Raw genomic sequence first — 15,153 nt, forward strand, 5'->3', positions numbered from 1 at the left:
TACACATGTATGTATGTGTTGTACCCGTAATCACAACCCGTACTCACACCCACACTCATATTCATTCTCACATTCATAGTTGCCCCCGTGTTATCGATAAGCGCATTAAGCGACATTTCGTTTATCTATAGTTTAATTGATCGACTACAGTAGAGCTTAGCATAAACACATAAAGTCAACAGGGAAGCAAATTATTATGGGAGTGCGATCGACTGGCGGATACCTGTAAAGCGTTTAAAATTGATTGTGATATAAATGATTAAATAAAGGAAGTACCATCATCGAACTGATCTTACGAAAAGATTCTAACTATTGTGTACGTTATTAGATAGAGTGACACTAGGTTATAGTAAAATCTATAAATAAATATTTCTTCCAATATAATAAATTAAAGCAATATACGAAAGGATAGTTAGTTTTATAAACAAAATTTGATTTGCGCCCGTCATAAACACTGAAAAATTAATTTAAATATTAACAGCATAATTAAAGGACAAAAAAAAGTAAGATTATTTATTGAATAACATCCATGTGTATGCAAAATATTCAGCAATCAATTAGCACATTGTTAATATAACATTAATGTACATATAATATATAATATATGAAGAGAATAAGAATAAGAATATAAAATAAAGAAGAATAAAAATGTTAAATAGAAAAATTTCAAAATTTAAAGACTGTAGCTTTTATAGAATTTAAGATCTTGTTGCTAAATTGAACAGATATCATAGATACTACAGACAAAAATACTTAATTAATATTTGATGACTTCCACATATAGTTAGAGATACCCTTTCCATCATCATGCCGGGTACATAGTGAGCACAATAAAAATAAAATAAACATGACAATGACGTCGACCTTTTAGCTAATCCCAGTTGAGCTTGCGAAATGAACCATTGACGCCAAACTCTGCCTCATAGGTGGTTATCTCACCAGCTCGCAACTCCTCAATGGTGCCATACTGTTGATCCTGCTCGAAGTAGCTACGATAGCTGTTCAGCAGATCCTCCATATAGGCAATAGTCTCCACCATATGGCCATTGGTGCCACCATACTCCTCTGGCAGATACTCCTTACCTATATGCTCGAATAGCTCGCCTGGCGTCTTCAGCACATGAATCTAGATAAGCAGGTGGTTAGACATGAAAAGATTGGGCAAATGCTCTTCCACTTACCGGATAATTAACCTGCGCGCTAAGCAGATTGTACAGGAATAGAATAGTGCTCTGTATATCCTTGGGCATGTTGATGACATACACCTCTCGCACCCTTAGAGGACTGCACTCGTGCAGAAAGTTCCACCATTTGCGAAAGAAAACCTTGTCAAAGCGACGCATTTTATCCGAGTTGGCGCCCTCCAGATCGATAATCTCACAGATGCCCGCCACCGAAGCATAATCGTTCTCCAGGGCAATAATCTCCACGGCCATCGAGGTGAAGTGATAAATCTCCCGCAGACTATATTGATTCGGATCGAAGTGGCCAAAGCGGGCCACAAACAAAGCTGCTCGATTGTTGCCCTTGGGCAAGTCAGGAAATAGGCATACACTAAATGGCAATCAAATCTAATTTACTTTGATTTTTATTAGCCGTTGTGTCATAACTCACCCCAATCGATTGATTTCCAGAAGTCGCTGCGTAATGCAGCGATTGCTCATCACCTCGGGAAATAAATTGTAGTGCGTGAAATAGCGATCGATGCGTCGCTTCGTCTCCTCCAAACTATAGCGACAACGACGCAGAAAAGCAATCAGGAAATCATCCTCGGTCCGAGCACGTAGATGCGGTTGCTGTCGTATCCACACGCGCAGGATGATGATGTCCTGTTGTATGCGGTCGGGCGTCTCGTTCAGCTCCTCCTCGGCCAGTTTGGCCAACGTGGGCGAGAGCGGACGTCTCATCTTATCGCTGGATGTGGCGCTTATGACTCGACCAGCCCAGCACAGGGCTTGACATGACCCAGCCAGCCAGCCTATTGGCCTATATAATACGCACTCAATCGTTCCAGCTATTTGACTATCTTATCTCGTTGATATGCGTTTGTTGATGGGAAAATACGAGCCAATAATTGTACAAAACTGCATAGCCAATATAAAGCTGAATGTCTATATGGAAGTGTGTATGTACACTGAGAGAAATATGTTGTAATTTACATTCATGTTGGCATAAGAAAGCAAGAAATGTAAATTTATAAGAAGTAACTTCTTCTAAGCTAAATTTTCAACGGCCATGAAGCGCTATTTAAAAAAAAAATAACGCAAGGGACATTATTTTAAAATATTTGTTTATTTATTAAAGGTATAGATTATAAATTAATTTATAAACTAGCGTAAATTTACTAGCGCTGACTGCTTTGGCCTTTGGCTAAGAACAAGTATAATTACAATTATTTACAAAAGGTATTTAACTATAATGATTAAATAACTATATATCTAATATGTGTATATTAAAATAATTACTTAGAGCACATGTAAGTTTAAGAATTTTTCGATACAACAGTCAATTTAAATTTAAATTTTATTTATTTAGTTTAATTATCATCTATACGGAAATAATTTTCAAAAAAGGGACATCTAAAGTCTTTAATAATTTTTCCCTCCTTGGCGCTTGTTAGTTTCTCAAATCTGAATATCGTTAAGATTGAAGATACTTTTACGAACTTTATAATTATATGTTATACTAATATGTTTATTTTGTTATTGTTGCTTAGAAGTAGCTCAAATGACTCAGATTCTCTTTCGAAGCTAAGAGATCGTTAAATTATTTATAATTTTATTTTAGTTAGCCTTTGTTTTTACCAGTTTTATCAAGAGTTTTGAATGCTAAGTAAGTTCTTACTTTCGATATATAGTAGAAGTCTTGTATTAGAAGAAACTCATATAAAACCAGTTTAATACAGCGAGCGAACATTAGAAGAATACTGATTGAGTTTAGTATTGAATACAAGATTTTATATATTAAAATTCAAATTTAATGAAGTATACAAAATACTTAAATTTGCATTTAAGGAACCTAGTTTATTTTGGTTATTTTTATGCTACATAGGGAGGCTCAGAGTTGGCAACACTGCATCCGGCGCCTTGCTCCCGAGGGCCACTCAAGTGCAACCCCCATTTGTTCATTTGTTAAGAGATGAAGAAGAAGGGAGAGGGAGGGAGAGTGGCAGCGGTAAGTCTGAAATGTGATCGCCGTTTTATGCTTGAAATAAATCCGACACTAAATAGTATCCAGTCAGCGTCTGTTTTGAGCATTCAATTTGAGTGGTCGTCAGGGGAGATGTCATTTGTAGAAGGCGCTGCAGAAGGAGGAGTGGAAGGAGGAGGATGAGTAGTTGAAGGCACCTTCTTTGAGGCAAGCAAATTGCTCTGACATGGCGCTGTCAGCTGTTGACAAGCACGCGACGCGTTGCTGCCAGGAAGCGGATCAACTAGCTGGATGTGGATATGTTGAATACTTGTATGTTGGATATGTGGTTGGGGTTTCTGCCAGCCTCCAAATAACTCATAACACATTATGGGCATGTCTCTACACTGCTGCTGCTTTGATCTTCTGCTGACAGAATAGCTGTGTGTGTGTGAGTGTGTGTGTGAGAAGAGAATCCCTTACTGCCACTGACAGCAACATATCGCTGGCTATATTCATAATGAGCCTCATTAACTTTATGCACTACAAACATGCCCAACTACAACAACAAGCACTCAACACTTTCCCGCAGCAACCACACACAAAAAGAATGAAAAGGGCAGCACAGCAGGAGAAGCAACTCGAAGGAGAGGAGAAGGGGAGGAACTAGAGGAGGGGGCGTGGGTGCCGCAAGTAATTGACACGCTCAAGGCTGATAAGTGTATTTTGTTGTAAGCACTTGAGAACAGTTGCCACTTGCCACTGCAACATCTAAATGCATTCCCATAATGCATTTGGATGTGAATATAAATGTGGAATATACTTGTGGCATGCCACACAGTCGCCTCTCCATCTTTATTTCCATCATATTTGAGAGATACTTTATTTGTTTAAAACTATTGCTAAACATCTAATATCCAAACAGCAGAAGAAACGTTCAAACGTTTCATGTTTTTGAAATTTATAGTTGCACATAAAACGCGCCACAGCCTGTGGCAGTTGCAGTTGCATCAAATGCATTCACTGTGCGCTCAATTGACAATCATATTTATAGAGCAAAGCAGAGAAAAACTAAAACTTATGAAAAACTACGAAAACTATTTGAAATGCAAAGATCTCTTTTTGGTTGCTCGTTGTCGCCGCTTCACTGCCAGTTGTCACTCAACTTGATCCACAAATTCCGGAACGCTACAAGAATTGAGATGCGAGCGGTGGCGGAGGCGGAGGTGGTGGTGGAGGCGTGGCAGACACTCCACGCCAAATGAAATTTCATTGTAAACAGACGTGTTACGGCAAATTGAGCAGCTTCAACAAATTTCCGTTGTCTTTGCTTAGACGTTGCGCATGGACAAATCTCCAGAGTCCGTTGTATTCTATGAGTTATCCGCATCCTGTGCGGACTGCGGCGAGAGCGGAAATGCGCGGGGACATTAATTGCCTTTCGTTATGTTTTTGTCGGTAAAGAGATAAAATCTTGTTGTCTCTTGTCTTGTCTAATTCATCCTTGGAGCAGCAGCTGGACTTTAGCAGAGTGCCTTTCAGATAATATTGGTGTATTTTCTTTTTGTCTATCAGAAATACTTACAATTGATATCTTAAAATTATAATAGTTTTCAATACACAAAGAAGAGTTGTATTATTTAAATGCTTTACCTTCCGCGCATAGATGTGCAATATTTATTGGAGTGCATGAAAAACTTGTTTATTCTAACAATTTTAATGTAGCAAAGAGATTTGATACAATATCATAATGGCAGAAATCTTAATATACATATTTCATAAATGTAATACATATATTGAATTTGAATATAATTCGAAAAATTCAAAACTATTCAGGCTAATATTCAAAGTAAAAGATTTTGTATTATATTCGAGCAATCAACTTAGCTATAAATGTATTTCTTTAATTTTAATTTCATCTCTATCAATAAGATTATAAGTGAAGAAATGAAACTTGCAACCTGAGTACTGTTGTCAGATACATTCTGAATAAATCTATTCCACTTCAACTATGTATTTCGTATGTACACGAAATATCCCAATAGACTAAGATGTCTCTTTACATCTTGACTGTCGGCTTTCTATTAGACCTCTAAGTCTCCCGTTTATACTATTCATAAGTATGCCTAAAATAGCTATTCTCTAGATTCTTCATTTATAGATAACTGTGTGCCAGGATCGCGCTGGCAAACGCAATTTGAATTTGCCACGTTGGCTGTCATCCAGAGCCACATCCACAGGCAAGTTCTCCCTGTAATAGGAACAAGAAGGCATTAACACAACTTAAGAGGAGAGGCCACTTAGCGCGAATGTTGCACCTTCAGCTACAGCTGCAGGATGCACAGCCACTTGAGATGAGTGCATCACGCGTGCCACTTACCCGTTGTACAGGATCAAGGCGATGCTGTTATCCGGTCGCTGGAAGCCCACAACATTCAGCTGCGCAAACGCATCGGTCTCATTGGTCTGCGTCTCAATGCGCACCGATTGCGCCGGCACAAACTTGCTAAAGTGTCCGATGGCATAGTAAATGGGTTGCTTATAGAACTCTGCGCGATTCGTTGTATTCACAATCACCGGTGAGTCCACATAGTTGTGTATATAGTTGGGTCCTCCCTTTTCGTCGAGCACCAGATTCCAGTCCAACCAGCCATTGATGTTGTGCTGCAGATCCTGCATATAGGCGCGCATATAGCTCTCGCCACGCCCCCAGCTGCCCAGCTCGGGACCATGGGTCTGCCAGGGTTTGTCGCCGATGCAAGACTCTGTGTTCAGCATCAATTTATTTGGCATTTCCGCATGCGCCTCATCAATGAGCTGGGGACCAAAGATCTCATCCCAATACCAATGCACAGCGAGGCCATCGAGATAATCCAGAGCATTGCTACGCGAAGCGCGCATCTATAAAAAAAAAGAGAGCAAGAATTTGAGAATGTACTAAGGAACGGGGAAATCTCTTTGCTCACCTTGCGGAACCAGGAGGGATAAGTGTAGCGCTGATCGTCGTTGCCAAAGATGAGCACATGTCGCTGCGAGGAGTTTCTAATAGTGGGTCCAAGATGATCGCTCAACCAAATGGCCTAGAAGATATTATAGTTGGAAACGTATTAAGAGTGAGATGATGTAATGATCGAGTGGTGTTCACCTGCTGCCACGGCGTCCAGCCCATGCTCATGAAATGCACGAAAAAGAAACCAATGACGCCGTTTAACGGCTCATTGCCAGTGGATATGGCCCAGACGGGCATATTTTTAGACTGCATTAGCTCGAGGAATCTGCCAAAACGAAAGAGTGCTCATATTAATTCGCAGTGCAACACACAAAAATAGCCATCACTTGCCTCAAGTGATATTGCGCCCAAGCTTGATAGTATTCTGGCTTCAGTTGACCAAATCCCGTCCAGCGTTCGTTGCTCTTCATCCAAGTGGGCGCACTCCAAGCGGCCGCCATAATTTGCAGCTCCTTCAACTCAGCGACACTCTTCAGACGCTCCAGCTGCTCGATTTTCTGCAGATCCCTGGGGTCCAGTGTTGTGAAGTTGCTCAACTTAGGATCATTACGCGGCTGCTCGTTGTACGCCCAAGGTTGAAGGTCAAAGTCAGAGCCACCAATTGACATGCGTATCGAATTGTAGGCAATGCCCTCCTCATGGAAATATGATCTGTCGGATATATTTAGTAATAATATTATAGTATACTAAAGTATGCTCTTTTTATTACCTGTAGACGTGATCTTGCAGCTCTGTTGGCAGCTGCTGCAGAATGTGGGAGACGCTGCCTGTGAAAGCGCCTCCAAAATTGGTGATCTTCTGATAACGCTGCTCACGTTTGACCGTTAGCTGCATAGTCCTAAAACGTGCATTTAAAACTGTAAACACAAGTGTTATAAAATGGCACAAAGTAATGAAAAGTTTAATTTACCGAACTGTTGTGGGATTTTCGAAAATTGCAACCAAGCGCGATTATCTTCCACAACAATTGTATCGGCCACAAAGTTCTCATCGATGAATTGACGATCCTGAACTTCCAGTATGCTTCGCTGCAAAAAACTGCCATCGGTACGCTTGTAACGCAGTCCATTCTGCAAAATAAATTGTTTTCATTCTATATTCGTAGAACAGGGTATGATCTAGTGTAGCTCACCTTGCTGGAGCTAATCACCACCAATTGATTGCTGTCATTTAGTGCAGGTTGCTCGAGGTAATCACAGTGGCTGCTGTTACAGACACAAACGCTGCCATGTTTCGTTTCACGCAGCTGGCAATCCGTCGACAAGGCGGCAACAGCTGCAAAAAGCAGGTAGATTAATAGATAAGACGCAACAAGCTGAACAAAACCGATAACCATAATCCACTTACCGTCATGCGATGCCCACAGTGCGTACACCAAGTACAGGCAAAATGAAAACACTTTCATTTCACTCTCTCTCACTCTCACTCTCTATTTCATAAAATCAAAACTGCAATGCGAAACGCACGCTTCGAATGCGGTTGAGCAACTGAGAAACAAGTCGTAAACGCCGCTCTAATGAACCTTAAACGAATTTCGCTCAAGTTTGTTTATTTGTTTTTGAGTATTTGTTTTGCCACTTGACCCAGGCCAGCTGTTGATTTGATAAAGCAGCCGCAACTAAACGTTCGACGACGCCGACTGCGACGCCGCTGACGAATTTGGCAATCTTAAGTAAACATTATGCAAACGGCAGCGTCAGCAACTTTTATAAGAGACGATCCTCATTTAACTCTTGAAACCATCTTCAATGCGTGAGAGTTGCTTGCATTAGCGTAAACACCCGCTCTCTCTCTCTTTGGTGAAAGTGCTCTCTTTAGGTAAACAACACATTCATTATGTGCATAGGACAAGACTCTCTTCGAAAGTAAAGAGTAAGCTTAAAAGCTGCTTTAGCACTTTTTTTCGAATCGTACGATGCAAGCATAAAAAGCTTTACGCGGTTTTTCTTCATAGTTGCAAAAATTGCTCATACGCATTGATAACTTGTATTGAATTCTTTAGTTATTAAACAATCATATTTTTATTATTTTTTTTTATTTTACTATATTTATTTTTAAATGCAAAATTGACTAATATGTTCAACCACATTTCTACTGGTATTAATCAAAAGTATACCAAAGTCAATCATCACTAAATAAGTAAAGCGTAGTACAAGCACTCAAGTGACTTTATCTGTGAGTACACAATATTTCCATTCATTTTTGTTCAGTTATGATTAAAATTATTTGTGTGTATTCAATAAAAGAAATTCTTTTCTATTATCTTTCCTTGAAAAATCGCTTTATACTTTAAATTATCTTGGTACAATATGAATAATAAAATAATACAAACAAAATGTGACTGCACTTTCAGTTGTAGAGTATTGTGTGTATGGACTTGGCTGGCACATTGAGCGTGACATTGCCACGAATTGTATCCACGACAACAATATCGAGAGCAGCCCGTCCACTATTAAAGAGCACGGCAGCAATTTTATTGTCGGGACGCAAGAAGGCAACTGTATCGAGGTTAACATTGCTGGCAATTGCCTCAATGCGCAAAGAGCCCTCGGGCACCAGCTTGGAGAAGTGGCCAATAATGTAGAACATGGGTTGCTTGTAGAACTCAGTGTAGGCTGCAGTAAAATAATAACGTGTATTAAATCAATTAAAAATAAATAAAAGGATTGCATACTTGTTGTGTTGGCAACCACAGGAGCATCGACTGTGTTGTTCACATAGTTGGGACCGCCCTCCTCATCCAAGATGATGTTCCAGTCGATCCAGGCATGGAAACCATCCTTCAGATGCGATAAGTAAGAGCGCGCATACTTCTCGGCACGCGCCCAGCTGCCAAGGAGGGGTCTAGCCTGCTGCCAGGGCTTATCGCCAATGCACGATTCCGAGATTATGTGTAGCTTATTGGGAAAATACTCATTGGTCTTATCGGCGAAAGTGCTGCCGAATATCTCATCCCAATACCAATGAAGCGATACGCCGTCCAGATAATCCAAACTATTTGGGCGTGTGCGATTCATCTGCAATTTAATTGAATTAGTGATGTCATCGCGCTAATCGATCAACACTCGCTTACCCATTTGAACCAGTATGGACTAGTGTAGCGCTGATCATCGTTGCTGAACAGCACAATATCCTTGTACTTGGAGTTACGCATCGTGGGTCCCAGATGATCGGCCAGCCAGATGGCCTGTGTTGGCGGAGTCCAGCCCAAACTCATGAACTTCACAAATGGCATAAAGAAGATACCGTTCAATGGCTCGTTGCCCGTGGAAATGGCCCAAATGGGTAGACCATTTTCCTCCATCAAGTCCACCCACTTCAGATGAAAATCTGCCCAGGTCTGATAGTACTCACGCTTAAGGCGACCAAAGCCCGTCCACTTGTTGTTCGTCTTCATCCATGGTGGCGAACTCCAGGCGGCTCCTTTGATCTTCAGGTTCTCCACACCCGAAATGTCTCGAAGGCGTTTAATTTGCTCCACGCGAATCACATCGCGATCGTCTAGCTTAGTCATGTTGGTCAAGCTGGTATCGTTCTCGGGATACTCATTGTAAGACCAAGCCTCCAAATCAAAATCACAACCGCCCATGGCGACGCGCATCAAATTGAATCCCAGGCCATCAGCACCGTAATAGGACTTGTAGAGATGATCCTGTATGGCCTGCGCTTCATAGTTCTCCAGCAAATAGGACACAGCACCAGTGAAGCTGCCACCGAAACCCTCAATCCTCTGGAATGTCGTGGTGCGATTCAGGCGAAGAGTCACCGAGCGCGTTGTGCTCGGCGTGGCTCGCTCGGATTGTGGGCGAATGGCAGCCAAAGCTGCATCGTAAAGGCGGGAGAAAATGGTGGCATTGCTGGCTTCATTTGGCACTTCGACAACTGGCTCTTCATAGTCGTCGACGACATGCTTCTCGCTAGCACCAAAGTTGCCTTTGCTCAACTCGAAACGCAATCCTTCCTGTGTGCTAGAGATCAAAGCGAATTCACTGTCCTCGCTCAGCGTGGGATTCTCCAGATAGTCGCAGTAATCCGCTGTGCAAACACACACCTTGCCATACTCGGCATCCTGCAAGTTACAGGGTATATTCTCAGCCTGTCCACCTGGTCAAATATATTATATACTATCAATCAACAGGTGTGCTTTATGACAGCTACAATTAGCAACCACTTACCGATTGTGGCTATCAGCAGCGAGCTGAGGAGCAGCAAATAGCTGCGGCAACTGAACATGGCTTGACCGATCCCCTAGAGAGCAGTTGTTAAACTGACGAACGACACTTTGAAACCACCAGCCAAGTGTTTATTTCGCACGTAATCTGAACAGCGTGTTCTACGGAAGTTAATGAGGGGATAACCAGTCTGCAATTAAGTGGCTTAAAGATTACGAACTATTAATACACTATCCAGCTGGGAATTTATAATCCCATTGAAACTTGCCCCCAAAACAATACGAGTATGTGCAATCAATTTCGGAAAGTTCTTCAATATAATGCAAATCACGTTCGCACGTAATATTCCCTTTGCCTTGATTATCGATTAAATTGATTAACCAAACCCGGCCCTTTGATGACGAAAATAACAAATTGGGCTAGATGGGCACTGATTAAATATTTATTTCCCGCACATCGCCTATCTTATCAATAGTCATAGTACCCTTAGTACAATCGAACATTATCTTAATGACCACGACTAATCCAAGCACAAATAAAAAAAATTCGCACTCCAACAGCTGGCTAGCCAAAGAGATTATCAAATTCAGCTTTTAATTATATACAAAAATTATTTAACAATTATGAAATTGAAATGCAAAGAAACAAAAAAAAAAGTGGGTCATATTTTCGCTTCAAAATTTTGCTCCACTTTCTGCAAATTGCGGCGCAACAATTGATGCAATCTATCATACAAAATTGATGTTGGGTGGCGGCTTTCTCGAGACTAAATTTAAACGGTTAAACGGTGCAAAGTGCAATGAAATGGAAAATGATTTGAGCGTCTGAAAAATCTATAGCATGCTTATCAGGGACCAGGCATGGACGCAGGCCTTCGACTCATATGAACTTTAAGCGCCCCAAGGGCTGAAGCAACCGAGGAGAGGCTGAAGGAGTGTGGAGACAATGAAGAGGCGTAACAATAGTCTGGTAAGTAGCAACATGACATCGCAACAGCAACATCACCAAACAGGGTATGCACGACTAGCAATTGTTGCTTAATAAATGTTATGTTAAGGCAGCTAATTAAGTAAGAGTTAAATTCTTAATGACATCAATAATAGCTAACATTCAACCTAATTCACTTTTATTGTTTAGCAAACTGAGTTATAAACTGCAAACTCTCAGCTTAACGGACACATGTTGAATCCAACTGTGGACTCGGACACTGACACGGACTTCGTCTCGTGTTCATATTCGGCTTTTGTGCTCGGCTTCGGGTTCGGGTTCGTGCGTTTGCTTCACACGCTGTCAGTAAAATGACGCGGCGGCTGGTGGCAGCCTTTCAATAGCCACCAACACGTTGACGGAGCACCACCTGTTGGTCGGCGGCGTAAAACTCCTCGTTCGATAGCTGCATTCGACTGTGCGTGTGTGTGTGCACTTGTCGATTTGTGTAGCATATTTTGCGGCGCGCCTCTTTACGTCCATATGGCAGAGTAGAAATCAAGAGCCTCGGTGCGTTGCGTGTGCGTTGTTGTTCGACTTCGTCTTAATAAGCCTAGTTTGGTCCAGACATGTCGGACACGAAGGTAACAAGTGGTCAAGTGGCTGGTGCTCAACTAAATGCCGCCGGCAGACGTAGCTCATCGCCGCCATCGCAAGGCGTTGAGAATCGTTGCCTCATTGCGATAATTGTCTACATTGCGCTGCTGCTCGACAATGTGCTGTTGACCGTGATAGGTAATTCTCGTTAATGTGACTTTGTTAGCGGTGTCCTAAGTATGTGTTGTTTTAGTGCCCATATTGCCTGATTATTTGGCCAGCTTGGATCGGTTTTCGGATGAGCCGTTTAGGCTCGAGGAAGGCACATTGCCGCCGTCCGCATCGCTGTCGCATCAGATGACTTATCGCAATGATGAGCCTCAGCAGCAGCAGCAATTCTACATGACCAAGCATCCCATACCCGGCAAATCGATGGTGAATTTCACGCTCTTGCAGCTGCAGACGTCGACCACAGCGATGCCCAGCAATCAACCGACTGGCACTAATGCGACAGCGGCCGCAGCCACAAACACCAGCAACAGCAACAGCTTCGGTGTCAGCGACAGCATAAAGGCAGTTAACCACAGCAGTGTCAACAGCAATTTCAGTGGCCACAACAGCAAAAACAACAGCAATATTGGCTTGGCCAGCGAGAATGGCTCGATTGGTCTGCTGTTGGCCATGAAAGCGTTGGTTCAATTGATTTTCAATCCCATTGTTGGCAATATGTCAAGCAAGTGTGGTTACCGCCTGCCCATCATGGTGGGCACCTGCTTCCTCTTGCTCTCCTCACTGGGTAAATGTCGCAAGTCTCAACTCAGTTAATTTTAGCACATCCCTTTTCTTTAATGATTGCTTCGCTTGCTCTGCAGTTTTTGCCGTCGCTGAGTCTTATTGGACCCTGTTGCTGGCCCGTGCCATCCAGGGTGTTGGCTCCGCCTGCATCGGTGTCTGTGGCATGAGTCTGGTGGCCCAGCACTATCCGGAGGAGGCACGTCGCTCCAAGGTCATGGGCATCATACTTGGGAGCATTGCGCTGGGCGTTCTTCTTGGCTATCCCTTTGGTGGCATCCTCTATGACCTGGTGGGAAAATCGGCGCCCTTCATCATACTGTCGACCGTTATCTTTCTGAATCTTGGCCTGCAGCTGCTCACTATGGATCTTTCTGTGCAGTCGGAGGTCGTTGTTGTCAAGCAGGAGACCAAATGGCGACCGCTGCTCGAATGCAAAATGATCTTGGCCATTGTCATTGCCATCTGGATGTCCACCTCTACAATGGCCATACTGGAGCCCTGCTTGCCCATCTGGCTGATACAGTATCTGCAGCCAAACAAGTGGCAGCTGGGCACGGTCTTCATACCAGACTCTGTGGGCTATTTTGTGGGCACCAATTTCTTTGGCAGCATCGCCTATCGCTATGGCCAAGTGAAGATCTCCTGCATCAGTCTGCTGCTAGTGGGCATTGCCTCTATTCTGGTAAGTACAAAATCTAGTCTTAGTCTATGCTTAGGGTCAATCTTCGTGTCTAGATTCCCAGCGCCACAACAGTTGCCCAGCTGCTATTGCCACACTTTGCTTTGGGCCTGGGCATTGGTGTCATTGATGCTGCACTTGTTCCACTACTGGCTACCTTTGTGGATGCTACATTAGCGCAAGAGGAAGGCGGAGAGACCAACAATTCCATGTCCAGCTACGGCACAGTCTATGCCATCCAACAGACATCAGTTAGCCTGGCTTACTGTCTGGGTAAGTTATCCTACTCTGCTCTGTTCTCGACCGCTGTGATTAATATATAACTCTCTTAGCTCCCTTGATTGGCGGCGAATTGGCGCAATCATTTGGCTTTGCCTGGCTCATGCGCATTGTGGGCATCCTAAACATTATCTATGGCCCAATTTTGGTCTATTTATATCAAAAATACGATCCCAAAGTGAGCTTACCTCATCTCTAGTATTATCCTTCTATACTAACTCTTATTTGTCTGTACAGAGCTTAAGAGAGCATCAAAATGATCTGCTGATGCAGTCCAGTGGACGTGGATCGCGTTATAAACAGCTCTACAACTCCATGGACTTGGAGTAATCACAGTATTATGGATAATTTTAAGCAATATTCTTCGCATAGTAACCTAATCATCTCCAAAGCAAGCACCATCTGCCACCTACACATCTCTTTTGCCTATTATATTATTATGTGTGTGATTTTCAACAATTTACTTGGCCTTGGCTTAAGTTTCACCCGAGCTCTACACATCTAAGGGGACCTGGGAAATAATAATGCCTCATTCATTTTAAACCATCCGGACCAAAACTCGAAAGAGTTTCTAAATTTCTACAGTTTTCTAATATTGCAATAGCCGAAAAATAAACATGGCGCGGATGCCTTTAGGTAAGTTATATATATATAATAATCTTAATGATTAATTGTCATTTTCTTATTAATAGGTCCTGGTCCCGGCGCTTACGCGTTGCCGCCAACTGTCGGATATGAAAAACACGATAACCGTAAGCAGCGTTTGCCTCAATATTCCTTTGGGGCACGCACCGCATTGTTTGGCCCAGATCCCGGACCAGGACCAGGCGCCTATCAGGTTGACAAGCTCACCCGCCATGGAAAAGGAGGCGCCCCAATATACTCAATAGCTCCCATGACAAAAATAATTGGTAAGCTTGCCAGTTATAGCAAAGTGCTTTTCTAATCACTTTGATATGCAGACAAAAGAGTTGGTCCCGGACCTGGAGCGCATGATGTGCACATAAAGCCGTTCTTCAAGGGGGTTAGGGCACCGGAATACTCCATGGCACCGCGCAACGACTACAGCTTCAAGAAGTATGGACCCGGACCAAGTGCTTACAAATTTGAGATCAATCCAATAAGACCTGCAGCCCCAGCTTACAGCATGTGAGTCTTAACGATTGCAATAGAAGAAAAGTTGTCCTAATACAATTTGTTACTTTTACAGGGGAATTTCAGCAAAGATGTTAAAGAAGGCCGATTCACCTGGACCAGCGGCGTATGGTGCTGGCGACATTAATATCAAGCTAAACCGTGCGCCGCAATATTCGATGAGACCCCGCTGTGATATACGAGGGGAGAACGTGGGTCCAGGTTCTAACTATTATGATTTGTCGTATTATCGCCCCGGAAGATCTGGCGGTGCTTATTCGTTTGGTGTCAGGCATTCACCCTATGCCCCTCCCATGATTGTTAGATGTGATAATATGTAGTTTTGCAATATTAGAAGATTATGTCAAGAGATGTTAGGTAGTAATAAAAATTTTATCTGGTGTTATAATAATTGGTATTCGCTTATTGCT

General features: G+C 42.6%; 5 protein-coding genes across 5 annotated transcripts; 2 read left to right on the plus strand and 3 right to left on the minus strand.

The window, feature by feature from the left end:
* Positions 1-863: 863 nt before the first annotated feature.
* LOC117575368 (alpha-tocopherol transfer protein-like) lies at positions 864-1,907 on the minus strand. The gene is made up of 3 exons (XM_034259533.2): positions 1,615-1,907; positions 1,182-1,554; positions 864-1,126 (listed from the first exon to the last, which is right to left on the minus strand). Exons 1-3 carry the CDS (start codon positions 1,905-1,907, stop codon positions 872-874), a joined length of 921 nt encoding a protein of 306 aa, XP_034115424.1. The 3' UTR covers positions 864-871.
* Positions 1,908-4,974: 3,067 nt separating this feature from the next.
* LOC117576056 (lysosomal acid glucosylceramidase) lies at positions 4,975-7,635 on the minus strand. Its single transcript, XM_034260588.2, has 9 exons — positions 7,487-7,635; positions 7,272-7,414; positions 7,050-7,209; positions 6,849-6,996; positions 6,470-6,790; positions 6,275-6,404; positions 6,096-6,209; positions 5,510-6,030; positions 4,975-5,380 (listed from the first exon to the last, which is right to left on the minus strand). Exons 1-9 carry the CDS (start codon positions 7,542-7,544, stop codon positions 5,281-5,283), a joined length of 1,695 nt encoding a protein of 564 aa, XP_034116479.1. The 5' UTR covers positions 7,545-7,635; the 3' UTR covers positions 4,975-5,280.
* A 601-nt stretch (positions 7,636-8,236) lies between these two features.
* On the minus strand, positions 8,237-10,419 carry LOC117575992 (lysosomal acid glucosylceramidase). Its single transcript, XM_034260489.2, has 4 exons — positions 10,315-10,419; positions 9,213-10,243; positions 8,814-9,156; positions 8,237-8,754 (listed from the first exon to the last, which is right to left on the minus strand). Exons 1-4 carry the CDS (start codon positions 10,370-10,372, stop codon positions 8,489-8,491), a joined length of 1,698 nt encoding a protein of 565 aa, XP_034116380.1. The 5' UTR covers positions 10,373-10,419; the 3' UTR covers positions 8,237-8,488.
* Positions 10,420-11,657: 1,238 nt separating this feature from the next.
* LOC117575633 (synaptic vesicular amine transporter) lies at positions 11,658-14,185 on the plus strand. Its single transcript, XM_034259913.2, has 6 exons — positions 11,658-12,033; positions 12,089-12,631; positions 12,708-13,312; positions 13,366-13,582; positions 13,642-13,766; positions 13,826-14,185. The coding sequence occupies exons 1-6, from the start codon at positions 11,868-11,870 to the stop codon at positions 13,916-13,918; spliced, it is 1,749 nt and encodes a 582-aa protein (XP_034115804.1). The 5' UTR covers positions 11,658-11,867; the 3' UTR covers positions 13,919-14,185.
* On the plus strand, positions 14,077-15,134 carry LOC117575634 (outer dense fiber protein 3B-like). Its single transcript, XM_034259914.2, has 4 exons — positions 14,077-14,224; positions 14,281-14,499; positions 14,551-14,737; positions 14,799-15,134. The coding sequence occupies exons 1-4, from the start codon at positions 14,206-14,208 to the stop codon at positions 15,061-15,063; spliced, it is 690 nt and encodes a 229-aa protein (XP_034115805.1). The 5' UTR covers positions 14,077-14,205; the 3' UTR covers positions 15,064-15,134.
* The last annotated feature ends 19 nt before the right edge of the window (positions 15,135-15,153 follow it).

The sequence above is a fragment of the Drosophila albomicans genome, chromosome 2R, assembly GCF_009650485.2.
Source record: "Drosophila albomicans strain 15112-1751.03 chromosome 2R, ASM965048v2, whole genome shotgun sequence".
In the NCBI taxonomy this organism is placed as follows: Eukaryota; Metazoa; Arthropoda; class Insecta; order Diptera; family Drosophilidae; genus Drosophila; species Drosophila albomicans.

Bases quoted from the DNA above. Each gene is read 5' to 3' on its own strand.
- LOC117576056 (XM_034260588.2), bottom strand. From the start codon at position 7,544: ATGAAAGTGTTTTCATTTTGCCTGTACTTGGTGTACGCACTGTGGGCA. The intron at 7,415-7,486 runs GTAAGTGGATTA...TGCTTTTTGCAG, and splicing joins ACTGTGGGCATCGCATGACG to CTGTTGCCGCCTTGTCGACG. The intron at 6,210-6,274 runs GTGAACACCACT...AATATCTTCTAG, and splicing joins GCTGGACGCCGTGGCAGCAG to GCCATTTGGTTGAGCGATCA.
- LOC117575633 (XM_034259913.2), top strand. From the start codon at position 11,868: ATGTCGGACACGAAGGTAACAAGTGGTCAAGTGGCTGGTGCTCAACTA. The intron at 12,632-12,707 runs GTAAATGTCGCA...CTTGCTCTGCAG, and splicing joins CCTCTTGCTCTCCTCACTGG to TTTTTGCCGTCGCTGAGTCT. The intron at 13,313-13,365 runs GTAAGTACAAAA...CTTCGTGTCTAG, and splicing joins TGGGCATTGCCTCTATTCTG to ATTCCCAGCGCCACAACAGT.
- LOC117575368 (XM_034259533.2), bottom strand. From the start codon at position 1,907: ATGAGACGTCCGCTCTCGCCCACGTTGGCCAAACTGGCCGAGGAGGAG. The intron at 1,555-1,614 runs GTGAGTTATGAC...ATTGCCATTTAG, and splicing joins CTGGAAATCAATCGATTGGG to TGTATGCCTATTTCCTGACT. The intron at 1,127-1,181 runs GTAAGTGGAAGA...CTGCTTATCTAG, and splicing joins GCGCGCAGGTTAATTATCCG to ATTCATGTGCTGAAGACGCC.
- LOC117575992 (XM_034260489.2), bottom strand. From the start codon at position 10,372: ATGTTCAGTTGCCGCAGCTATTTGCTGCTCCTCAGCTCGCTGCTGATA. The intron at 10,244-10,314 runs GTAAGTGGTTGC...ATATTTGACCAG, and splicing joins GCTGCTGATAGCCACAATCG to GTGGACAGGCTGAGAATATA. The intron at 9,157-9,212 runs GTAAGCGAGTGT...ATTAAATTGCAG, and splicing joins GTCCATACTGGTTCAAATGG to ATGAATCGCACACGCCCAAA.
- LOC117575634 (XM_034259914.2), top strand. The intron at 14,500-14,550 runs GTAAGCTTGCCA...TTTGATATGCAG, and splicing joins TCCCATGACAAAAATAATTG to ACAAAAGAGTTGGTCCCGGA. The intron at 14,738-14,798 runs GTGAGTCTTAAC...TTACTTTTACAG, and splicing joins GCAGCCCCAGCTTACAGCAT to GGGAATTTCAGCAAAGATGT.